Source organism: Salmo salar, chromosome 04, assembly GCF_965601325.2.
Source record: "Salmo salar chromosome 04, fSalSal1, whole genome shotgun sequence".
Taxonomy (NCBI): Eukaryota; Metazoa; Chordata; class Actinopteri; order Salmoniformes; family Salmonidae; genus Salmo; species Salmo salar.
Window position 1 is genome coordinate 96,169,045 of NC_138294.1, and position 27,301 is coordinate 96,196,345.

At 42.4% G+C, this 27,301-nt stretch overlaps 1 protein-coding gene across 2 annotated transcripts in view; it reads left to right on the forward strand.

The window, feature by feature from the left end:
• Window positions 1–13,827, forward strand: part of LOC123742519 (uncharacterized) — a 38,709-nt gene extending 24,882 nt beyond the window's left edge. Inside the window, exons 2-5 of one of the 2 annotated variants that reach the window (XM_045717515.2) lie at window positions 3,760–3,812; window positions 10,634–10,721; window positions 12,763–13,052; window positions 13,232–13,827. In XM_045717515.2, the coding sequence (XP_045573471.1) occupies window positions 3,760–3,812; window positions 10,634–10,721; window positions 12,763–13,052; window positions 13,232–13,329 (529 nt within the window). In that variant the 3' untranslated portion in view covers window positions 13,330–13,827. The remainder of the gene's footprint in view (window positions 1–3,759; window positions 3,813–10,633; window positions 10,722–12,762; window positions 13,053–13,231) is intronic. The other variant, XM_045717516.2, reaches the window with a different exon arrangement.
• Window positions 13,828–27,301: the final 13,474 nt, after the last annotated feature.

A 27,301-nucleotide genomic window follows, 5' to 3' on the forward strand; every position in this document is an offset into this window, starting at 1 on the left:
TGGAGGCTATTTTGTAAATGACATCGCCGAAGTCGAGGATCGGTAGGATGGTCAGTTTTACGAGGGTATGTTTGGCAGCATGAGTGAAGGGTGCTTTGTTGCGAAATAGGAAGCCAATTCTAGATTTAACTTTGGATTGGAGATGTTTGATGTGAGTCTGGAAGGAGAGTTTACAGTCTAACCAGACACCTAGGTATTTGTAGTTGTCCACATATTCTAAGTCAGAACCGTCCAGAGTAGTGATGCTGGACGGGTGGGCAGGTGTAGGCAGCGATCGGTTGAAGAGCATGCATTTATTTTTACTTGTATTTAAGAGCAGTTGGAGACCATGGAAGGAGAGTTGTATGGCATTGAAGCTCGTCTGGAGGGTTGTTAACACAGTGTCCAAAGAAGGGCCAGAAGTATACAGAATGGTGTCGTCTGCATAGAGGTGGATCAGAGACTCACCAGCAGCAGGAGCGACATCATTGATGTACACAGAGAAAAGAGTTGTCCCAAGAATTGAACCCTGTGGCACCCCCATAGAGACTACCAGAGGCCCGGACAACAGGCCATCCGATTTGACACATTGAACTCTATCAGAGAAGTATTTGGTGAACCAGACGAGGCAATCATTTGAGAAACCAAGGCTATTGAGTCTGCCGATGAGGATGTGGTGATTGACAGAGTCAAAAGCCTTTGCCAGGTCAATGAATATGGCAGCACAGTATTGTTTCTTATCGATGGCGGTTACGATATCGTTTAGGACCTTGAGCGTGGCTGAGGTGCACCCATGACCAGCTCTGAAACCAGATTACATAGCGGAGAAGGTACGGTGGGATTCGAAATGGTCGGTAATCTGTTTATTGACTTGGCTTTCGAAGACCTTAGAACGGCAGGGTAGGATAGATATAGATCTGTAGCAGTTTGGGTCTAGAGTGTCACCCCCTTTGAAGAGGGGGATGACCGCAGCAGCTTTCCAATCTTTGGGAATCTCAGGCGATACGAAAGAGTGGTTGAACAGGCTAGTAATAGGGTTTGCAACAATTTCGGCAGATCATTTTAGGAAGAGAGGGTCCAGATTGTCTAGCCCGGCTGATTTGTATGGATCCAGATTTTGCAGCTCTTTCAGAACATCAGCTATCTGGATTTGGGTGGAGGAGAAGAGGTGGGGGCATTGGCGGGTTGCTGTGGAGGGTGCCGGGCAGTTGACCGGTAGGTTCGTGTCACTAGGCCTTCCCTGTAGCTCAGTTGGTAGAGCATGGTGTTTGCAACGCCAGGGTTGTGGGTTCGATTCCCACGGGGGGCCAGCACAGAAAAAAAAAAAAAAATGTATGAAATGAAATGTATGCATTCACTACTGTAAGTCGCTCTGGATAAGAGCGTCTGCTAAATGACTAAAATGTAAATGTAACTAGGCAGCTCGCGGCTGTGCTTCCCTTTGTAGTCTGTAACAGTTAGCAAGCCCTTCCACATCCGACGAGCCCCAGAGCCGCTGTAGTACGATTCAATCTTAGTCCTGTATTGATGCTTTGCTTGCTTGATGATTAGTCGGAGGGCATAGAGGGATTTCTTATAAGCTTCCGGGTTAGAGTCCCGCTCCTTGAAATTTGGCAGCTCTAGCCTTTAGCTCAGTGCGAATATTACCTGTAATCCATGGCTTCGGGTTGGGGTATGTAAGTACGGTCACCATGGGGATGACATCATCGATGCACTTATTAATGAAACCAGTGACTGATGTGGTGTACTCCTCAATGCCATCAGAAGAATCCCTGAACATATTCCAGTCTGTGCACCAAAACAGTCCTGTAGTTTAGCATCTGCTTCATCTGACCACTTTCTTATTGACCTAGTCACTGGTGCTTCCTGCTTTAGTTTTTGCTTGAAATCAGGAATCAGGGGGATAGAATTATGGTCAGATTTGCCAAATTTAGGGCGAGGGAGAGCTCTGTATGCGTCTCTGTGTGTGGAGTAAAGGTGGTCTAGAGATTTTTTTCCCTCTGGTTGCACATTTAACACGCTGGTAGAAATTAGGTAAAACAGACTCAAGTTTCCCTGCATTAAAGTCCCCGGCCACTAGGAGCGCCGTCTCTGGATGAGCGTTTTCTTGTTTGCTTATGGCCATATACAGCTCATGGAGTGTGGTCTTAGTGCCAACATCGGATTGTGGTGGTTAATAGACAGCTACGAAAAATATAGATGAAAACTCTTGGTAAATAGTGTGGTCAACAGCTTATCATGAGATACTCTACCTCAGGCGAGCAAAACCTTGAGACTTCCTTAGACTTCGTGCACCAGCTGTTGTTTACAAAAAAACACCCCCTGTCTTTCCAGAGGCCGCTGTTCTATCCTGCCGAAACAGCGTAAAACCCGCTAGCTGTATGTTATTCATGTCGCCGTTCACCCACGACTCAGTGAAACATAAGATATTACCGTTTTTAATGTCTCATTGGTAGAATATACGTGATCGTCGTTTGTCTATTTTATTTTCCATTGATTGTACGTTTGCTAATAGGACCGATGGTAAAGGGAGATTACCCGCTCGGCGTTGGAGCCTGACAAGGCACCTCGATCTTCGTCTCTTTCTCTTACGAATGATAGGGATGAGGGCCTTGTCGGGTGTCTGAAATAAATCCTTCCCTTCCGACTCATTGAAGAAAAGGTATTCCTCCAGTACGAGGTGAGTAATCGCTGTCCTGATATCCAGAAGCTCTTTTCAGTCATAAGACACGGTGGCAGAAACATTATGTTCAATATAAGTTACAAATAACGCAAAAAAACACACACAACAGCACAATTGGTTCGTAAAACGGCAGCCATCTCTTCCGGCGCCCTTACATTTGTACCAGACTGGTGAGTGTGGTTCATTTTCAAAGTGACCCTGTAGCTGTTACTATAGCAACACAAGAGGGAATGACCCTGATGGGCTAAGAAGAAATAACATCCTTCTCTCTCTCTCTCTCTCTCTCTCTCTCTCTCTCTCTCTCTCTCTCTCTCTCTCTCTCTCTGTGTCTCTGTGTCTCTCTCTCTCTGTCTCTCTCTCTCTCTGTCTCTCTCTCTCTGTGTCTCTCTCTCTCTGTGTCTCTCTCTCTCTCTCTGTGTCTCTCTGTGTCTCTCTCTCTCTCTCTCTCCTCTCTCTCTCTCTCTCTCTCTCTCTCTCTCTCTCTCTCTCTCTCTGTGTCTCTCTGTCTCTCTCTCTCTCTCTCTCTCTCTCTCTCTGTGTCTCTGTGTCTCTCTCTCTCTCTCTCTCTCTGTCTCTCTCTCTCTCTCTCTCTCTCTCTCTCTCTCTCTCTGTGTCGCTCTCTCTCTGTGTCTCTGTCTCTCTCTCTCTGTGTCTCTCTGTCTCTCTCTCTCTCTCTCTCTCTCTCTCTCTCTCTCTCTCTCTCTCTGTGTCGCTCTCTCTCTGTGTCTCTGTCTCTCTCTCTCTGTGTCTCTGTCTCTCTCTCTCTCTCTCTCTCTCTCTCTCTCTCTCTCTCTCTCTCTCTCTCTCTCTCTCTCTGTGTCTCTCTGTCTCTCTCTCTCTCTCTCTCTCTCTCTCTCTCTGTGTCTCTGTGTCTCTCTCTCTCTCTCTCTCTCTCTGTCTCTCTCTCTCTCTCTCTCTCTCTCTCTCTCTCTCTCTCTCTCTCTCTGTGTCGCTCTCTCTCTGTGTCTCTGTCTCTCTCTCTCTGTGTCTCTCTGTCCTCTCTCTCTCTCTCTCTCTCTCTCTCTCTCTCTCTCTCTCTCTGTGTCGCTCTCTCTCTGTGTCTCTGTCTCTCTCTCTCTGTGTCTCTGTCTCTCTAGGTGTACCAGTTCCATCATGAGGTCTCTGTTGGTCTGTGGAGTAGTTCTAGGAGGTGAGACATGTGTATCCTCATGTGAATCTCCTGATATTATAACGGGTATCAGTGTAGGTGCGCTTCGTAAATTATTACTATATAAATACCTGCTCTGATGATGAGATAACATTATAACACCACTATATAAATACATGCTATGCTGATGAGGTAACCTAATAAACACTACTATATAAACACCTGCTCTGATGATGAGGTAACATTATAAACACTACTATATAAATACCTGCTATGCTGACGAGGTAACCTAATAAACACTACTATATAAACACCTGCTCTGATGATGAGGTAACATTATAAACACTACTATATAAATACCTGCTCTGATGATGAGATAACATTATAACACCACTATATAAATACATGCTATGCTGATGAGGTAACCTAATAAACACTACTATATAAACACCTGCTCTGATGATGAGATAACATTATAAACACTACTATATAAATACCTGTTATGCTGACGAGGTAACCTAATAAACACTACTATATAAATACCTGCTCTGATGATGAGATAACATTATAAACACTACTATATAAATACATGCTATGCTGATGAGGTAACCTAATAAACACTACTATATAAACACCTGCTCTGATGATGAGGTAACATTATAAACACTACTATATAAATACCTGCTCTAATGATGAGGTAACATTATAAACACTACTATATAAATACCTGCTCTGATGATGAGGTAACATTATAAACACTACTATATAAATACCTGCTCTGATGATGAGATAACATTATAAACACTACTATATAAATACCTGCTCTGATGATGAGATAACATTATAAACACTACTATATAAATACCTGCTCTGATGATGAGATAACATTATAACACCACTATATAAATACCTGTTATGCTGACGAGGTAACCTAATAAACACTACTATATAAATACCTGCTCTGATGATGAGGTAACATTATAACACCACTATATAAATACCTGTTATGCTGACGAGGTAACCTAATAAACACTACTATATAAATACCTGCTCTGATGATGAGGTAACATTATAAACACTACTATATAAATACCTGCTCTGATGATGAGATAACATTATAACACCACTATATAAATACCTGTTATGCTGACGAGGTAACCTAATAAACACTACTATATAAACACCTGCTCTGATGATGAGGTAACATTATAAACACTACTATATAAATACCTGCTCTGATGATGAGATAACATTATAACACCACTATATAAATACCTGCTCTGATGATGAGGTAACATTATAAACACTACTATATAAATACCTGCTCTGATGATGAGATAACATTATAACACCACTATATAAATACATGCTATGCTGATGAGGTAACCTAATAAACACTACTATATAAACACCTGCTCTGATGATGAGATAACATTATAAACACTACTATATAAATACCTGCTATGCTGATGAGGTAACATTATAACACCACTATATAAATACCTGCTATGCTGACGAGGTAACCTAATAAACACTACTATATAAATACCTGCTATGCTGATGAGATAACATTATAACACCACTATATAAATACCTGTTATGCTGACGAGGTAACCTAATAAACACTACTATATAAATACCTGCTATGCTGATGTCAAACTGTCAAATGCTCCCTAATACACTTCAGTGAGCAGGCCTTTCTAATCGACCTGGCTCGGGTATCCTGGAAGGATATTGACCTCATCCCGTCAGTAGAGGATGCCTGATTGCTCTTCAAAAGTTATTTCCTCTCCATCTTAAATAAGCATGGCCCCATTCAAAAAATGTAGAACTAAGAACAGATATAGCCCTTGCTTCACCCCAGACTTCACTGCCCTTGACCAGCACAAAAACACCCTGTGGCGTTCTGTATAAGCATCGAATAGTCCCCGCGATATGCAACTTTTCAGGGAAGTCAGGAACCAATATACTCAGCCAGTTAGGAAAGCTAAGGCTAGCTTTTTAAACTGAAATGTGCATCCTGTAGCACTAATTCCAAAAAGTTTTGGGACACTGTAAAGTCCATGGAGAATAAGAGCACCTCCTCCCAGCTGCCCACTGCACTGAGGCTAGGAAACACTGTCACTACCGATAAATCCACTATAATTGAGATTTTCAATAAGCATTTTTCTATGGCTGGCCATGCTTTCCACCTGGCTACCCCTAACTCGGCCAACAGCTCAGCACCCCCTGCAGCAACTTGCCCAAGCCCCCCCCCCTCTTCTCCTTCACCCAAATCCAGACAGCTGATTTCTGAAAGAGCTGCAAAATCTGGATCCCTACAAATCAGCTGGGCTGGCAGTCTCTATGGGGGTGCCACAGGGTTCAATTCTCGGGCCGACTCTTTTCTCTGTATATATCAATGTTGTCGCTCTTGCTGCTGGTTATTCTCTGATCCACCTCTACGCAGATGACACCATTCTGTGTACATCTGGCCCTTCTTTGGACACTGTGCTAACAAACCTCCAAACGAGCTTCAATGCCATACAACACTCCTTCCGTGGCCTCCCAACTGCTTTGAAATGCTAGTAAAAACTAAGTGCATGCTCTTCAACCGATTGCTGCCCGCACCCGCCCGCCCGACTAGCATCACTACTCTGGACGGTTCTGACTTAGAATATGTGGACAACTACAAATACCTAGGTGTCTGGTTAGACTGTAAACTCTCCTTCCAGACTCACATTAAGCATCTCCAATCCAAAATTAAATCTAGAATCGGCTTCTTATTCCGCAACAAAGCCTCCTTAACTCATGCAGCCAAACATACCCTCGTAAAACTGATTATCCTACCGATCCTGGACTTCGGCGATGTCACTTAAAAAATAGCCTCCAACACTCTACTCAGCAAATTGGATGCAGTCTATCACAGTGCCATTAGTTTTGTCACCAATGCCCCATATACTACCCACCACTGCGACCTGTATGCTCTCGTTGGTTGGTCCTCACTACATATTCGTCGCCAAACCCACTGGCTCCAGGTCATCTATACGTTTTTGCTAGGTAAAGCCCTGCCTTATCTCAGCTCACTGGTCACCATAGCAACACCCACCTGTAGCACACGCTCCAGCAGGTATATTTAGCTTGTCATCCCCAAAGCCAACACTTCCTTTGGTCGCCTTTCCTTCCAGTTCTCTGCAGCCAATGACTGGAACGAATTGCAAAAATCACTGAAGCTGGAGACTTCTATCTCCCTCACTAACTTTAAGCATCAGCTGTCAGAGCAGCTTACAGATCACTGCACCTGTACACAGCCCATCTGTAAATAGCCCACCCAACTACCTCATCCCCATATTGTTATTTATTTTTGCTCTTTTGCACCCCAGTATCTCTACTTGCACATCATCTTCTGCACATCTATCACTCCAGTGTTAATGCTAAATTGTAATTATTTCGCCACCATGGCCTATTTATTGCCTTACCTCCCTAATCTTACTACATTTCCACACACTGTATATAGATTTTTCTATTGTGTTATTGGCTGTACGTCTGTTTAGCCCATGTGTAATCAGCATAGAAGGTATTTATATGGTAGTGTTTATTAGGTTACCTCATCAGCATATTAGGTATTTATATGGTAGTATTTATAATGTTACCTCATCATCATAGCGTCATGTCTTTCCTCCTCCTTTACTATTAGCAAGTATGTGGAATGTCATTCACCTTTTAACTTCAGCTTAAGAGCACGGCACACCAAGGCAATTCCACCACGCTGATTAACCTACGGGCTTACTCGTGCAATAATCACTTTATTTTCTTTCAACCAATTGGCATGATTCTTGCGGAGTATTTATGTAAACTCGAACGTTGTGCTTCCCACTTCCTGTTTTGCAGCAACAGCCTTCCAAATACCTTCCATGTCCCCGCCACCAACAACTGAATGCCCGTCATCAGATCCCTGTTTTTTGCATCCTCTTCACATACGCTTTTGCTACTCTGTTTATTATCTATCCTGATTGTCCTTGTCATGTTGGAAGTGGAACCTTCGACCCAGTCTCAGGTTCTGAGTGCACTGGAGCAGGTTTTCATCAAGGATCTCTCTGTACTTTGCTCTGTTCATCTTTCCTCGATCCTTACTAGTCTCCCACTCCCTGCCGCTGAAAAACTGCCACTACCATGCTTCACCGTATGGATGGTGCCAGGTTTCCTCCAGACGTGACGCTTGGCATTCAGGCCAAAGAGTTCAATCTTGGTTTCATCAGACCCGAGAATATTGTTTCACATGGTCTGAGTCTTTAGGTGCCTTTTGGCAAACTCCAAGTGAGCTGTCATGTGCCTTTTACTGAGGAGTGGCCACTCTACCATAAAGGCCTGATTGGTGGAGTGCTGCAGAGATGGTTGTCCTTCTGGAAGGTTCTCCCATCTCCACAGAGGAAGTCTGGAGCTCTGTCAGAGTGACCATCGGGTTCTTGGTCACCTCCCTGGCCAAGGCCCTTCTCCCCCTGATTGCTCAGTTTGGCCAGGTGGCCAGCTCTAGGAAGAGTCTTGGTGGTTCCAAACTTCTTCCATTTAAGAACGATGGAGGCCACTGAGTCCTTGGGGACCATCAATTATGCAGACATTTTTTGTACCCTTCCCCAGATCTGTGCCTCCTCACAATCTTGTCTCGGAGCTCTATGGACAATTCCTTCGATCTCATGGCTTGTTTTTTGCTCTTACATGCACTGTCATTTGTGGGACCTTATGTAGACAGATTTGCGCCTTCCCAAATCATGTTCAATCAATTGAATTTACCACAAGTGGACTCCAATCAAGTTGTAGAAACATCTCGAAGATGATCAATGGAAACAGGATCCACTTGATCTCAATTTTGATACTGAGAGCACAGGTTCTGAATACTTATGTAAATAAGGTATTTCCCCCAATAATATATATATAATATATATATAAACATTAAGAAAAAACTATTTTCGCTTTGTCATTACGGGGTATAGATTGATGAGGATTTTTATTTATTTAATCCCTTTTAGAATAATATTGTAACTTAACAAAATGTGGAAAAAGTCAAGGGGTCTGAATACTTTACGAATGCAATCTATGTTGGATTGTCAATGTAGTATATATGAATGTGTGGGTAGAGTCAGGGTGCATAGACTCAGTGCAAAAGCGTCAGTGCAAAAAAGGGTCAATGCAAATAGTCCAGGTAGCCATTTGATTAAATGTTCAGCAGCCTTATGGCTTGGGGGGCTGGGGTCTTTGACAATATTCCTTCCTCTGACACTGCCTGGTATTGAAGTCCTGGATGACATGGAGCTCAGCCCCAGTGATGTACTGGCCCGTCCATATCACCCTCTGTAGTACCTTGCGGTCGGATACCAAGCAATTGCCCTACCAAGTGGTGATGCAGTCAGTCAAGATGCTCTGAATGGTGCAGCTGTAGAACTTTTTGAGGATCTGAGGGCCCATGCCAAGTATTTTCATCCTCCTGAAGGGATTCTCGTGCCCTCTTCATGACTGTGTTGGTGTGTTTGGACCATGATAGATCTTTAGTTATGTGGACACAGAGGAACTTGAATCTCTCGGCCCGCTCCACTACAGCCCCATCGATGTGGAAGGGGGTGTGCTTCGCCCTCCGTTTTCTGTAGTCCACAATCAGCTCCTTTGTCTTGCTGATATTTAGGGAGAGGTTGTGGTCATGGCACCACACTGCCAGGTCTCTGACCTCCACCCTGTAGGCTGTATCATCTTCATCAGTGATCAGCCTACCACTGTTGTGTCGCCCGCAAATTATATGTATTACACTTTGGATGGTGTATCAATAGATCCAGTCACCACAAAGATACAGACGTCCTTCCTAACTCAGTTACTGGAGAGGAATGAAATCACTCAGGGATTTCACCATGAGCTAATGGTGATTTTAAAACAGTTACAGAGTTGAATGGCTGTGATAGGAGATTACTGAGGATGAATAAACAACATTGTAGTTACTCCACAATACTATCATAAATGACAGAGTGAAAAGAAGGAAGCCTGTACAGAATAATAGGGGCGGTAGGTAGCCTAATGGTTAGAGCACTGGACCAGTAACCGAAAGGTTGCTAGATCGAATCCCAGAGCTGACAAGGTATGAATCTGTTGTTCTGCCCTTGAACAAGGCAGTTAACCGACAGGAGTGATGGTTGCTGATAATGGGCCTCTAAAAGCCTATATTCCATAAAAAATCTGCCATTTCCAGCTACAAAATCAATTTACAACATTAACAATGTCTACTCTGTATTTCTGATCAATTTTAATGGACAAAAAAATGTGCTTTTCTTTCAAAAACTTACATTTCTAAGTGACCCCAAACTTTTGAACAGTAGTGTAAATTGGCTTGAAAATCTATGGCAAGACTTGAAAATAGCTGTCTAGCAATGACCAACAGCCATCTTCACAGTTTGATTTAAAAAAAAAAAAAATATGCTAATATTTTGCAATCCAGGTGTGCAAAGCTCTTAGAGACTTACCCAAAAAGACTCTGTAATTGCTGCCAAAGGTGATCCTAACACATTTTGAATCAGGGGTGTGAATACTTATGTAAATTAGATATTTATGTATTTAATTTTCAATACATTTGCAAAAATGTCAAAAAACATATTTTCACTTTGTCATTATTGGGTATTGTGTGTAGATGGGTGAGAAAAACATATTTTCACTATGTCATTATGGCGTATTGTGTGTAGATGGGTGAGAAAAACATCTATTGAATCCATTTTGAATTCAGGCTGTAACACAACAACATGTGGAATAAGTCAAGGGGTAGGAGTACTTTCTGGCACTGTATGTAAATATGTATATTTAATCTATAATTTTCTCTGTGTCTCTCTCTATCTTTCTCTCACACACAGTGCTGTGGAATGTGGTCCATTGTGAGCTGGTCTCAGTGTGTGAGGAAGAGGATGGAGATCTGAGAGTAGACTGTCATGTGGAACCCAGGTATGTATGTATGTATGTATGTATGTATGTATGTATGTATGTATGTATGTATGTATGTATGTATGTATGTATGTATGTATGCAAGTGTATGTATGTATGCAAGTGTATGTATGTATGTATGTATGTATGTATGTATGTATGTATGTATGTATGTATGTATGTATGTATGTATGTATGTATGTATGTATGTATGTATGTATGCAGGGGCGAAAATCTGATATCAACTTTGGAGGGGACAATTACATGAAATTTTCTCAAGAGCAATTCCTGAGGGGGACACCAAAAGTAGTGCTGTAACACACAGCCTACATTGTAATATGGTAAATGTATATTGAGGAACCAAAGAAATAAGGTATTTGCCGTACTCCTAACTACCGGTACCCAAAACTACACAACTAATCACAACAGCAATACCATTGCCTTTAACAAATCTTAGTTCAGTCACCAGTTTAAGTTGAGAGTGGGGGTATCCATGGCATTTTCCAATTATGTTCCTATTTTACAAGTTAAAAAAATTGAGAACCTTTCATAATGTTGCCAAACAAAGACTCAACAAACTTACCTGAGACTCCCAGTCTCTGCCAGTCTGTCCCTGCATATCTGTCCCCAACTCTGCTGTCTGTGTGCCATCTGTTGCCTGCTCTGCCTAATGACATCATTGTGAAACATTTCCATTAGAATTTCATTTCTTTCTTATGAACATTTTATCAACTAGTCTTTGAGATATTAGGCTACTAGGGTTCTTACTTTGTGTTTTGGTGTACTGAAAAATACTCTGATGTCCGTCTTTTATTTTTCTGCCATTTTTCTACCTGGCTGGCTACACACACACACAGTGTGTAGGTTATTTACAGTAGGAGATGGGCTTCTATCATCTTATCTTTTATCATTCTATTTGGGCTTCGATCTAAAAGGTAGCTAGCAAATGTGAAACAGATTAAAATGACAAGAGTTGACAGCTGTATGAGTTCACCATTTACACAACATATGCTGCAACCTTTTGTAATTTTCATAGTTTGTTTCCTATTGGCTGGCTTCCAACAATAGCTGAATTTGCAAAGCTAGCGAGCACCAATTCCGTTTCAGTGGTGTTTGCTATAATCTTTGCTACCCGGGTTAAATAAAGGTGAAATAAAATAAATAAATAAAAGTTCCCTTGCGACAATTTAGCTTTTGTACCGAGACCATTAAATATATTTAAGACAATGGTAGAAGAGAGTGTAGTTCTGTTCAGTTTGGACTTCAGTTTATTGCTAACCTTATCACAGGGACTTTGAAACACTAATTTACATCATCTGCATGCTGATCTTGGAATAAATTGACGATAGCAAAGATTCCATCTTTGACGAGGCCACATAAATGGAATAGGTACTAGCTAGCTTAATAGTTAATATTTGCGCGCTAGCTCTGCATATTCAGCTAGTGTGTGTGTGCGATTGACTGGATTAACCTCACGTCAGTTACGTTCATTGAGTGCCTTTCAGACAGTGGCTACGACCCCTCTGTTACCTTGCCAACTAAGGAACTGGCAGTGGATCAAACCATTGTGAGGCAAAGGGTGGGGGGGTCGCAATCTTTTGAAACGTAAAAACGAGCTATTAAGTGTCTATAATCAGCACAATTGCTTTCATTGCGTATTATTAATATTATTTAAATTACATAGTTATGTTTCAGTGATATATTGGGGGGGACAAATCATATTTTTCCCAGGATGGGGGGGTCGTGTCCCCCCCGTCCCCCCCGGGATTTCCGCCCCTGTATGTATGTATGTATGTATGTATGTATGTATGTATGTATGTGAATCTATCTATCTATCTATCTATCTATCTATCTATCTATCTATCTATCTATCTATCTATCTATCTATCTATCTATCTATCTATCTATCTATCTATCTATCTATCTATCTATCTATCTATCTATCTATCTATCGTATCTACAGATCTTTCTATATAATTTATCTTGTTTATATCATTCTATCAATAATACTGTCCGTCACAGCCAATCAGATCAACAGTTATGAGTTCTATCTGTCTGCCAGAGCCAATCAGATCAACAGTTATGAGTTCTATCTGTCTGCCAGAGCCAATCAGATCAACAGTTATGAGTTCTCCGTGTCAACTGGAACAGTGGAGACTGTGGTCAACACCAACGTGTCTGGCTCCGCCCCTGATGTGCATTACCGTGACCGTAGCTACGTGGAACACCTGGAGCCCTATGGATACCGGCTGACGCTGAACGCAGACACCCACACACACACACTCACCAACACACACACAACCTTCATTTGCAAGATTTCCAAGAACATCGCCTCCGTCATCATAGAAAAAAGTGAGGCTGAGAGAGAGAGAGAGAGAGAGAGAGAGAGAGAGAGAGAGAGAGAGAGAGAGAGAGAGAGAGAGAGAGAGAGAGAGAGAGAGAGAGAGAGAGAGAGACTCACATTAATGAAAAGCATGTGATATATTGAGGGTGTGTGTGTGTCTAACCCTGCTGTTGTTATGTGTCTCCAGATGACCTGTTGCCATGTTCAGCTGACAGTGTGCTGGTCCAGAGCTGTTACTGGCTGCTGGGTGTACTGCTGTCTCTCTGGGGCCTGCCCCCCCAATGACACACAAACACACTTCTCACAAAAACGTCTGTAGAGTCCGAACGATTATGACCCATCTATGAAAAGCTGAGACTCCCACGAACACGCACATGTAACCTGCTTTACTCACAAGCCATACAAAAGCTGTTAGAAGGTAAGGGGTTCTTCTACAGAGAAGATCACAGGAAATCCCAGAACATAGTGTCTATAATACTGTTAAGGGTTCTTCTACAGAGAAGATCACAGGAAATCCCAGAACATAGTGTCTATAATACTGTTAAGGGTTCTTCTACAGAGAAGATCACAGGATATCCCAGGAAATAGTGTCTATGATACTGTAATAAGCACACATATTTGCTGTCACAAACTACAAACTCCACACAGTTGTCACCGACTAGATGGATATTCATTTCCCACTGAGCATTCTGTACTTACATAATTCTTATAAATTCATTGTTGTGAGGTTTTGCTTGGAGGATCTTGTTTTCTTGATTGGCGTTTGACATGAACATAAACTTCATGAATGCAACTTTTTTCTGTCAATTTGCTTTGTTCTCTGTCTGTAGCACTGTTGTCCTGAAAATAACATGGTAAAACACCTCAGTGTGAGGCTAAATATAACGGCTGGAGATGAATGAAAGTACATCTTTGCTGGAGTCTGTGGGCCTCATGATAACTTGTATTTATTCTGTAGGCCTGTTCATCTTCGTAACTGAACCTAGAACTGGAAAGTTAAACAATTGATAGTTTAATTAACCAACTGAACAATGCTTGTCTGAAGGTAACCCGGTACCAGAATAAAATATAAATGGAAGTATATAAGTACTTTAGTGTCAACAACTAAAAAATTGTTAACTATGGGTAAAAAAAAAGAGATATAATAATTTCCTGAGCATTCTTCCAGTATATCTCTCAGATATAGGACAGACACTTCAAAACCATATTCCTTCTGATACATTTTTTCACTATATGTTTGCCATGTACGAATATGTTGTTCAATGTGTTTCTATGGGCTAATAGCAGTAAGGCCAAATTCAATGTTTCATCAAAAAATATAAATAATACAGGGGTCCTAAAATTCAGAATCAAATACTAAATGGTCCTTGGTATGGATTCTTAAAACATTTAAATATGTTGGCTAAGTAGAATCTAGGGAGTATAATTATGGTGTAACTACTGACTCAACTATCTATTGTTATAGTGTAACTACTGACTAAAGTATATATTAAGATGGTGTAACTACTGACTCAACTATCTATTAATATGGTGTAACTACTGACTCAACTATCTATTGTTATGGTGTAACTACTGACTCAACTATCTATTAATATGGTGTAACTACTGACTCAACTATCTATTAATATGGTGTAACTACTGACTCAACTATCTATTAATATGGTGTAACTACTGACTTAACTATCTATTGTTATAGTGTACCTACTGACTAAAGTATATATTAAGATGGTGTAACTACTGACTAAAGTATATATTAATATGGTGTAACTACTGACTCAACTATCTATTAATATGGTGTAACTACTGACTCAACTATCTATTAATATGGTGTAACTACTGACTTAACTATCTATTAATATGGTGTAACTACTGACTCAACTATCTATTGTTATAGTGTACCTACTGACTAAAGTATATATTAAGATGGTGTAACTACTGACTAAAGTATATATTAATATGGTGTAACTACTGACTCAACTATCTATTAATATGGTGTAACTACTGACTCAACTATCTATTAATATGGTGTAACTACTGACTCAACTATCTATTTAATATAACTATTATAATTGTAACTACTGACTCAACTATCTATTTAATAAAACTATTATAATTGTAACTACTGACTCAATCTATTATTATGGTGTAACTACTGACTCAACTATCTATTTAATATAACTATTATAATTGTAACTACTGACTCAACTATCTATTTAATAAAACTATTATAATTGTAACTACTGACTCAATCTATTATTATGGTGTAACTACTGACTCAACTATCTATTTAATATAACTATTATAATTGTAACTACTGACTCAACTATCTATTTAATAAAACTATTATAATTGTAACTACTGACTCAATCTATTAATATGGTGTAACTACTGTGTAACTGTCACGTCCTGACCACTAGAGGGTGTAGTTGGGTCAGGACGTGGCAGAAGGGAGTGTGTGTTTTTTATTGTTTCATTGATTTTGGCCGTGTGACTTCCAATCAGGCACAGCTGTAGAGGGTTGTGGTTGATTGGGAGTCACACATAAGTTGCCTACGTTTCCTTTGTGTTTCGTGGGTAATTGTTCTTGTCACAGTGGTTGCACCTGACAGGACTGTGTTGGCTGTCAGTTTTCTTGTTTTGTGTAGTTGTACAGTGTTTGTTTAATTAAATCATGTTGAACACTAACTCCGCCGCATTTTGGTCCACTTCTTCCGAAGACAGCCGTTACAGAATTACCCACCGAACCAGGACCAAGCGGCGGAGGAGGAAGGAGCAGCAGGAGTACAACGTGATGGACCAATGGACTTGGGAACAGATCCTGGACGGAGAGGGACCATGGACTCAGGCTGGAGATTATCGCCTCCCGCAGTGAGAGATTGAAGCGGCGAGAGCGGAGAGGCGCTATTACGAGGAGAGAGAGCGTAACGAGCACGAGAAGCAGCCCCAATGGGGGGGCACACGAGACAGTCGGTGGAGCCGAGGTCGAAACCAGAGCCAGTCGGGATGACATTGGAGGTGAGCGAGGGGTACGAGGCAGAGACTGTGACGGGGTTAATGGGGAAATTAACCTCTTGGGGCTAGGTGGGACGCTAGCGTGCCACCTGTGGTGCACTCCATCAACAGCAGGTGCATTTCAAGAGCGGCAAATTTGAATCCAAATAAATGTCAAAATTCAAATTTTTCAAAAATACAACTATGTTACACCATTTGAAAGATAAACATCTCCTTAATCTAACCACGTTTTACGATTTCAAAAAGGTTTTACGGCGAAAGCATAAATTTAGAGTATGTTAGGACAGTACATTTACAAGAGTTGTGTGTAATGTTTTGTCAAGTCAAAGACAGGGTCACCAAAACCATAAAACCAGCTAAAATGATACACTAACCTTTTACAATCTCCATCAGATGACACTCCTAGGACATTATGTTAGACAATGCATGCATTTTTAGTTCTATCAAGTTCATATTTATATACAAAAACAGCGTTTTACTATGGCATTGATGTTGAGGAAATCGTTTCCCTCCAATAACCGGCAGTCAAGTCAGCGTCACAAATTAAATAATTAAAATTAGAAAACATTGGTAAAATATTATATTGTCATTTAAAGAATTATAGATTTACATCTTTTGAACGCAATCAACTTGCCAGATTTAAAAATAACCTTACTGGGAAATCACACTTTGCAATAATCTGAGCACTGTGCCCAGAAAAATACGCGTTGCGATACAGACTAGACGTCATGTTGGGGAGATCTAAAATCGAAAATACTATGTAAATAATCCATTACCTTTGATTCTCTTCATCAGATGTCACTTCCAGGTATCACAGGTCCATAACGAATGTAGTTTTGTTCAAAAAAGCTCATCATTTATGTCCAAAAATCTCCGTCTCGTTAGCACATGATGTAAGCCAGCCGGACTTCTCGTCATGAACGAGGGGAAAAAATATATTTCCGTTCGTTCAAACATGTCAAACGTTGTATAGCATAAATCATTAGGGCCTTTTTTAACCAGAACATGAATAATATTCAAGGTGGACGAATGCATAGCCTTTTATAACGTATTGGAACGAGGGTACCCAACATGAAGTAGCGCGCCAGGTGTCTAATGGGACATCACCGTTCCATGGCTCTTGTTCGGTCAGATCTCCCTCCAGAAGACTCAAAACACTTTGTAAAGGCTGGTGACATCTAGTGGAAGCAATAGGAAGTGCCAAAATATTCCTAAACCCCTGTGTTTTTCAATGGGAGAGGTTTAAAGTCAATACAACACATCAGGTATCCACTTCCTGTCAGAAAATGTCTCAGGGTTTTGCCTGCCAAATGAGTTCTGTTATACTCACAGACACCATTCAAACAGTTTTGGAAACTTTAGAGTGTTTTCTATCCATATATAATAAGTATATGCATATTCTAGTTACTGGGTAGGATTAGTAACCAGATTAAATCGGGTACATTTTTTTTATCCAGACGTGCAAATGCTGCCCCCTAGACCCAACAGGTTAAGGGTGAGAGAGATGAGAGAGCTGCTAGTGTGGTAAGGCACGGCATTCGCCCTACGGAGCGTGTCGTGGATATGATGTCACCTGAGGCAGCTCTCCATACTCGTCCTGAGGTGCGTGCTGGTTGTCTGGTAAAGACTGTGCCTGCGCCCAGAAACAGGCCTCCTGCATGTCTTCCCAGCCCTGCACGTCCTGTGCCTACGCCCAGAACCAGGCCTCCTGCATGTCTTCCCATCCTGGTCAAGCCCGTGCCTCCTCCATGGACCAGTCCTCCAGTGGGTCTCCCTATCCTGGTCAAGCCCGTGCCTCCTCCACGGACCAGTCCTCCAGTGTGTCTCCCCATCCTGGTCAAACCCGTGCCTCCTCCACGGTCCAGTTCTCCAGTGGGTCTCTCCACCCTGGTCTTTCCTGTGCCACCTCCTCAAACCAGGCCTCCAGCGGGTCTACCCAGACTGGTGAGTCCAGGGCCTGCGCCCAGAGCCAGGCCTCCTTCATGTCTCCCCAGCCTGGTGAATCCTGAGCCGGATCTGCCAGAGTGGCCCGCCGTGCCGGATCTGCCAGAGTGGCCCGCCGTGCCGGATCTGCCAGAGTGGCCTGCCGTGCCGGATCTGCCAGAGTGGCCCGCCGTGCCGGATCTGCCAGAGTGGCCCGCCGTGCCGGATCTGCCCGAGTGGCCCGCCTGTCCTCCGGCTCAGCCCGAGTGGCCCGCCTGTCCTCTGGCCCAGCCCGAGTGGCCCGCCTGTCCTCCGGCCCAGCCCGAGTGGCCCGCCTGTCCTCCGGCCCAGCCCGAGTGGCCCGCCTGTCCTCCGGCCCAGCCCGAGTGGCCCGTCTGCCAGGGTCAGCCCGAGTGGCCCGTCTGCCCGGCGCAGCTATCGGCGCCACCAAAGTGGAGGACGCCAAAGGTGGAGCGAGGTTTACGTCCCGCACCTGAGCCACCTCCAGGATAGGTGGGTTGGGGAGGGTGTCGTCATTGACGGCAGCCACCCTCCCTTCCCTCCCTTTTTGTTTAGGGGATTGTTTTTTGTTTTGTTGTCAGTTTTTTTTTCTTTTTTTTTCCTGTGTTTTGTGTAGGTGCATTTCGGGGTCTGCACCTTTGAGGGGGGGTACTGTCACGTCCTGACCAGTAGAGGGTGTAGTTGGGTCAGGACGTGGCAGAAGGGAGTTTGTGTTTTTTATTGTTTCGTTGATTTTGGCCGTGTGACTTCCAATCAGGCACAGCTGTAGAGGGTTGTGGTTGATTGGGAGTCACACATAAGTTGCCTACGTTTCTTTTGTGTTTCGTGGGTAATTGTTCTTGTCACAGTGGTTGCACCTGACAGGACTGTGTTGGCTGTCAGTTTTCTTGTTTTGTGTAGTTGTACAGTGTTCGTTTAATTAAATCATGTTGAACACTAACTCCGCTGCATTTTGGTCCACTTCTTCCGAAGACAGCCGTTACAGTAAGGGTCGTCGTACGTAGTGGACCAAGGCGCAGCGCTTTGAGTGCTCATAATTACTTTTATTGAACACAAAATTAAACAAAACAAGAAAATGATCAAACGAACAGGATTGCAGGCTAAAACACACAGCTATGCAAACACAACTTCCCACAAAACCCATATAAAAACCACCACTCTATATAGGACCTTTAATCATGGGCAACAAGGAAGAGCTGCCTCCAATTGAAGGCCAGATCAATAAACTAAACATAGAAATAAATAGACTAGACTGAACATAGAAATAGACTAACATAGAACATAGACCAAAACCACGGAATACTCTAAACAAACACCCCTCTACATAAACACATATAACAACAAACCCCGAACCACATGAAACAAACACCCCCTGCCACGTCCTGACCAAACTACGATAACAAATGACCCCTTTACTGGTCAGAACGTGACAGTACCCCCCCCCCAAAGGTGCATACCCCGTATGCACCTAAAAAAAAATAAAAAACACAAAAATAAATCCCCCAAACTAAAGGGAGGGAAGGGAGGGTGGCTGCCGTCACTGACGCTTCCCATGCTACACCCCCTCCCCAAACCTCCTACTGTGGAGGTGGCTCAGGCTCTGGCCTTAGTCCCCCACCTAACCTGTCAACCCCCGCTGAATACATATTTAATGTTACCCCTCCAGAAGTCTCTGTGCTATGGCGCATTGCTGAAGACCTCGGGCTGATGTGCGTCGCTAGAGACCTCGGGCTGAAGGGAGACTCTGGCTGCGCCGATTCCGGACTGTCGGGCGACTCTCGCTGCGTAGATTCCGGACTGTAGAGCGACTCTCACTGCGTCGATTCCGGACTGTAGGGCGACTCTCACTGCGCCGATTCTAGACTGTCGGGCGACTCTCGCTGCGTCGATTCCAGACTGTAGGGCGACTCTCTCGGCTCTGAACTGTGGGCCGTCTCTCTCGGTTCCGGACTGTAGACCGTCTCACTCGGTTCCGGATTGTGGGCCGTCTCTCTCGGTTCCGGACTGTAGACCGTCTCACTCGGTTCCAGACTGTAGGCCGTCTCACTCGGTTCCGGACTGTAGACCGTCTCACTCGGTTCCGGATTGTGGGCCGTCTCACTCGGTTCCGGACTGTAGGCCGTCTCACTCGGTTCCAGACTGTGGGCCATCTCACTCGGTTCCAGACTGTGGGCCATCTCACTCGGTTCCAGACTGTGGGCCATCTCTAGACGGGGCATTGTCGCCGGACACTCTGGACGGGGCACTGTTGCCGGACACTCTGGACGGGGCACTGTTGCCGGAAGTTCTGGACGAGGTACTGTCGTCGGAAGCTCTGGACTAGGCTGACACACTGGAGGCCTGGTGCGTGGGGCTGGTAGTGGAGGTACCAGACTGGAGACACGCACCCCAAGGCTAGTGCGAGGAGCGGGAACAGGACATCCTGGACTGGGCTGACGTACTGAAGGCCTGGTGCATGGTGCTGGCTTTGGAGACGCCAGACTGGATACACGCACCTCAGGGCCAGTGCGGAGAGCGGGAACAGGATACACTGGGCCATGAAGGCGCACTGGCGGTCTCGAGCGCAGTACTGGCACCACCCTTACTGGCTGGATGCCCGCTTCCCCCTGGCAAATGCGGGGCGCTGGCACCTCGCACACCGGCCTGTCAATGCTCGGCCTCGACGCCGTGCGCATCACCCCATAGCACAGGGCCTGACCAGTAACAGGCTGCCTCCGATATGCACTGGGAGTTGGCTTGGGGCTTAATCCTGGCCCAGCCAAACTACCTGTGTGCTCCCCCCAAAAAAATTATTGGGGCTGCCTCTCAGGCTTAAATGCCAACCGTGTGTATAGAGCCTCATACCGGCGTCGCTCCGCCTTGGCTGCCTCTATCTCCTCCGGTGGGCGACGATATTCACCAGCCTGGTGCCATGGTCCAGCCCCGTCCAGAATCTCCTCCCATGTCCAAGTTTCCGAATTGTCCACATAATTCCTCTGTTGTTCCTTTCCCCGCTGCTTGGTCCGTTGGTGGTGGGAAGTTCTGTAACGGTCGTCGTACGTAGTGGACCAAGGCGCAGCGGGTTGAGTGCACATAATGACTTTTATTGAACACAAAATTAAACAAAACAAGAAAACGATCGAACGAACAGGATTGCAGCAAAAAACACAGCTATGCAAACACAACTTCCCACAAAACCCATACAAAAACCACCCCTCTATATAGGACCTTCAATCAGAGGCAACGAGGAACAGCTGCCTCCAATTGAAGGCCAAATCAATAAACTAAACATAGAAATAAATAGACTAGACTGAACATAGAAATAGACTAACATAGAACATAGACCAAAACCCCGGAATACTATAAACAAACACCCCTCTACATAAACACATATAACAACAAACCCCGAACCACATAAAACAAACACCCCCCTGCCACTCTCTAGGGTCGGCGGGACGAAATCGTCCCACCTATGTAACAGCCAGTGGAATCCTGTGGCGCGTTATTCAAATACCTTAGAAATGCTATTACTTTAATTTCTCAAACATATGACTATTTTACACCATTTTAAAGACAAGACTCTCGTTAATCTAACCACACTGTCCGATTTCAAAAAGGCTTTACAACGAAAGCAAAACATTAGATTATGTCAGCAGAGTACCCAGCCAGAAATAATCAGACACCCATTTTTCAAGCTAGCATATAATGTCACAAAAACTCAAACCACAGCTAAATGCAGCACTAACCTTTGATGATCTTCATCAGATGACACACCTAGGACATTATGTTATACAATGCATGCATGTTTTGTTCAATCAAGTTCATATTTATATCAAAAACCAGCTTTTTACATTAGCATGTGACGTTCAGAACTAGCATAAAACCTCCGGTGAATTTACAAAAAATTTACTAAATTACTCACGATAAACGTTCACAAAAAGCATAACAATTATTTTAAGAATTATAGATACAGAACTCCTCTATGCACTCGATATGTCCGATTTTAAAATAGCTTTTCGGTGAAAGCACATTTTGCAATATTCTGAGTAGATAGCCCGGCATCACAGGGCTAACTATTTAGACACCCAGCAAGTTTAGCACTCACCAAAGTCAGATTTACTATAAGAAAATTTTTATTACCTTTGGTGTTCTTCGTCAGAATGCACTCCCAGGACTTCTACTTCAATAACAAATGTTGGTTTGGTCCCAAATAATCCATAGTTATATCCAAATATCCTCTGTTTTGTTCGTGCGTTCAAGACACTATCCGAATGGTAAAGAAGGGTGACGAGCACGACGCATTTCGTGACAAAAAAATTCTAAATATTCCATTACCGTACTTCGAAGCATGTCAACCGCTGTTTAAAATCTATTTTTATGCCATTTTTCTCTGAAAAAAGCGATAATATTCCGACCGGGAATCTGCGTTTAGGTAAAAAGACGAAAGAAAATAAAGCATGGGGTCGACTCGTGCACGCGCCTAAGCCCATTGTCCTCTGATCGGCCACTTGCCAAAGGCGATAATGTGTTTCAGCCTGGGGCTGCCTCGATATCATTCAGCTTTTTCCCGGGCTCTGAGATCCTATGGGAGCTGTAGGAAGTGTCACGTTACAGCAAATATCCTCAGTCTTCAATAAAAAGAGTCAAGATGAACAAGAACTTGTCAGACAGGTCACTTCCTGTATGGAATCTTCTCAGGTTTTTGCCTGCCATATGAGTTCTGTTATACTCACAGACACCATTCAAACAGTTTTAGAAACTTTAGGGTGTTTTCTATCCAAAGCCAATAATTATATGCATATTCTAGTTACTGGGCAGGAGTAGTAACCAGATTAACCTCTCTAGGCTAGGCGGGACGAATTCGTCCCACCTACGTAACAGCCACGGCTATCCTGTGGCGCGATTTTCAAAACCTTAAAAATCCTATTACTTCAATTTCTCAAACATATGACTATTTTACAGCCATTTAAAGATAAGACTCTCGTTAATCTAACCACACTGTCCGATTTCAAAAAGGCTTTACAACGAAAGCAAAACATTAGATTATGTCAGCAGAGTACCAAGCCAGAAATAATCAGACACCCATTTTTCAAGCCAGCATATAATGTCACCAAAACCCAGAAGACAGCTAAATGCAGCACTCACCTTTGATGATCTTCATCAGATGACAACCCTAGGACATTATGTTATACAATACATGCATGTTTTGTTCAATCAAGTTCATATTTATATCAAAAACCAGCTTTTTACATTAGCATGTGACGTTCAGAACTAGCATACCCCCCGCAAACTTCCGGGGAATTCGCTAACATTTTACTAAATTACTCATGATAAACGTTCACAAAAAGCATAACAATTATTTTAAGAATTATAGATACAGACCTCCTCTATGCACTCGATATGTCCGATTTTAAAATAGCTTTTTGGTGAAAGCACATTTTGCAATATTCTAAGTACATAGCCCAGGCATCACGGGCTCGCTATTTAGACACCCGGCAAGTTTAGCACTCACCATAATCATATTTACTATTATAAAAATGTCATTACCTTTTGTTGTCTTCGTCAGAATACACACCCAGGACAGCTACTTCAATAACAAATGTTGGTTTGGTCCAAAATAATCCATCGTTATATCCGAATAGCGGCGTTTTGTTCGTGCGTTCCAGACACTATCCGAAATAGTAAAGAAGTGTCACGCGCTTGGCGCAATTCGTGACAATAAAATTCTAAGTATTCCATTACCGTACTTCGAAGCATGTCAACCGCTGTTTAAAATCAATTTTTACGACATTTTTCTCGTAGAAAAGCGATAATATTCCGACAGGGAATCTCCTTTTCGGCAAACAGAGGAAAAAATCCCAAAGGCGGGGGCGGTCGGGGTCATGCGCATAAGCTAGTGTCTCTTGATCGGCCACTTGAGAAAGGCGATAATGTGTTTCAGCCTGGGGCTGGAATGACGACATTCTGTTTTTTCCCGGGCTCTGAGCGCCTATGGACGACGTGGGAAGTGTCACGTTAGAGCAGAGATCCTTAGTAAATGATAGAGATGGAAAAGAAGTTCAACAAATGGTCAGACAGGCCACTTCCTGTAAAGGAATCTCTCAGGTTTTGACCTGCCATTTGAGTTCAGTTATACTCACAGACACCATTCAAACAGTTTTAGAAAATTTAGGGTGTTTTCTATCCATATGTAATAAGTATATGCATATTCTAGTTACTGAGTAGGAGTGGTAACCAGATTAAATCGGGTATGTTTTTTATCCAGCCGTGTCAATGCTGCCCCCTAGCCCTAACAGGTTAAATCGGGTACGTTTTTTATCCGGCCGTGTAAATACTGCCCCCTATCCCCAACAGGTTAATATGGTGTAACTACTGACTCAACTATCTATTAATACGGTGTAACTACTGACTCAACTATCTATTATTATGGTGTAACTACTGACTCAACTATCTATTATTATTATGTAACTACTGACTCAACTATCTTTATTATGCTGTAACTACAGACTCAACTATGTATTATGATGGTGTAACTACTGACTCAACTATCTATTGTTATGCTGTAACTACAGACTCAACTATCTATTATTATGGTGTAACTACTGACTCAACTATCTATTGTTATGCTGTAACTACAGACTCAACTATCTATTGTTATGCTGTAACTACTGACTCAACTATCTATTGTTATACTGTAACTACTGACTCAACTATCTATTGTTATGCTGTAACTACTGACTCAACTATCTATTGTTATGCTGTAACTACAGACTCAACTATCTATTATTATGGTGTAACTACTGACTCAACTATCTATTGTTATGCTGTAACTACTGACTCAACTATCTATTGTTATGGTGTAACTACTGACTCAACTATCTATTGTTATGGTGTAACTACTGACTCAACTATCTATTGTTATGCTGTAACTACTGACTCAACTATCTATTGTTATGGTGTAACTACTGACTCAACTATCTATTATTATGGTGTAACTACTGACTCAACTATCTATTGTTATGCTGTAACTACTGACTCAACTATCTATTGTTATGGTGTAACTACTGACTCAACTATCTATTGTTATGGTGTAACTACTGACTCAACTATCTATTGTTATGCTGTAACTACTGACTCAACTATCTATTGTTATGGTGTAACTACTGACTCAACTATCTATTGTTATGATGTAACTACTGACTCAACTATATATTAATATGGTGTAACTACAGACTCACCTAGCTATTATTGTGTAACTACTGACTCACCTAGCTATTATTGTGTAACTATGGACTCAACTATTTATTATTATGGTGTTAATTTATATATTTGTATTTATTTATTTAATCCCTGGTCAACAGCCAGTGGAATCGCGTCTCGCGAAATACAAATACCTCATAAATGCTATTACTTCAATTTCTCAAACATATGACTATTTTACACAATTTTATAGATACACTTCTCCTGAATCGAACCACATTGTCCGATTTCAAAAAGACTTTACAGCGAAAGCAAAACATTAGATTATGTTAGGAGAGTACCCTGCCAAAAATAATCACACAGCCATTTTCAAAGCAACTAGCATGCATCACAAATACCCAAAACACAGCTAAATGCAGCACTAACCTTTGACGATCTTCATCAGATGACACTCCTAGGACATCATATTACACAATACATGTATTTTTTGTTCGATAAAGTTCATATTTATATATAAAAACAGCATTTTACATCGGCGCGTGACATTCTGAAAATATTTTCACTCAAATACTGCCGGTGAATCAGCGCCACAATTTACAAAAATACTTGTCATAAACATTGATACAAAATTAAACTGTCATTCAAAGAATTATAGATGAACATCTCCTTTATGCTAACGCTATGAAAGATTTCAAAAAAGCTTCACGAGGAAAGCACTCTTTGCAATAATCTGAGTACTGAGCTCAGAAAAATACACTAGGCTATACAGATAGCCGCCATCTTGGGGACATCTAAAATCATACATTGCATTAGAAATATTCCCTTACCTTTGATCATCTTCATCAGAAGGCACTTCCAGGAATCCCAGGTACAAAACAAATGTTGTTTTGTTCGATAAAGTCCATAATTTATGTCCAAATAACTCCTTGTTGTTCGTGTGCCCAGTAAGCTACTCCAAGTGTAGAAAGCGAGCGGACAATGTTGCGACGAAAAGTAAAAAAAAGTTGTATTTACGTTCGTTCAAACATGTCAAACGTTGTAAAACATCAATCTTTAGGGCCTTCAGAACGTGAAGATTCAATAATATTTCAACCGGACGGTTCCTGTGTCATGAAAAAGGTTTTGGAACGGGAGGATCCTCCCTCGTGAACGCGCCCCAAGAAGTGATGTCACCCCCTGCCTCAACAACTTCCCCTCCTTGTCATTCGGGCTCTGTTCATCGTAGAAGCTTCAAACAACTTTGTAAAGACTGTCGACATCTAGTGGAAGCCGTAGGAAGTGCACAATTATTACTACGTCACTGTGTATTCAATAGGAAACGACTTGAAGAGAGCCCATGCATCCAGATTTCCACTTCCTGGTAGGATTTCTCTCAGGTTTTTGCTTGCCATATGAGTTATGTTATACTCACAGACACCATTCAAACGGTTTTAGAAACTTCAGTGTGTTTTCTATCCAAATCTACTAATAATATGCATATCCTAGCTTCTGAGTTTGAGTAGGAGGCAGTTTAATATGGACACATATTTTTTCCGAAATTGTCAATACTGCCCCCTAGCCCCAACAGGTTTTAACATTTATTTAACTAGGCAAGTCAGTTAAGAACACATTCTTATTTACAATGACAGCCTACCACAAGGTAAAAGGCCTCCTGCTGGGACCAGGGTATGAAAAATAAAAGTTTAGGACAAAACACATCACGACAGGAGAGACACCACATAACTTCATAAAGAGAGACCTAAGACAACAACATGGTAGCAACACAACATGACAAGCAGCACTACAGTGTAGCAGCATAAAACATTGTACAGACATTAGGCACAGACAACAGCACAACGGCAAAAAGGTAGAGACACAAAATACATCACACAAAGCAGCCACAAATCTCAGTAAGAGTGTCCATGATTGAGTCTTTCAGTGAAGACAGATAAAACTGTCCAGTTTGAGTGTTTGTTGCAGCTCGTTCCAGTCGCTAGCTGCAGTGAACTGAAAAGAGGAGCGATCCAGGGATGTGTGTGCTTTGGGGACATTCAACAGAATGTGATTGGCAGAACGGGTATGTGGAGGATGAGGGCTGCAGTAGATATCTCAGATAGGGGGGAGTGAACGGGTGTTGTATGTG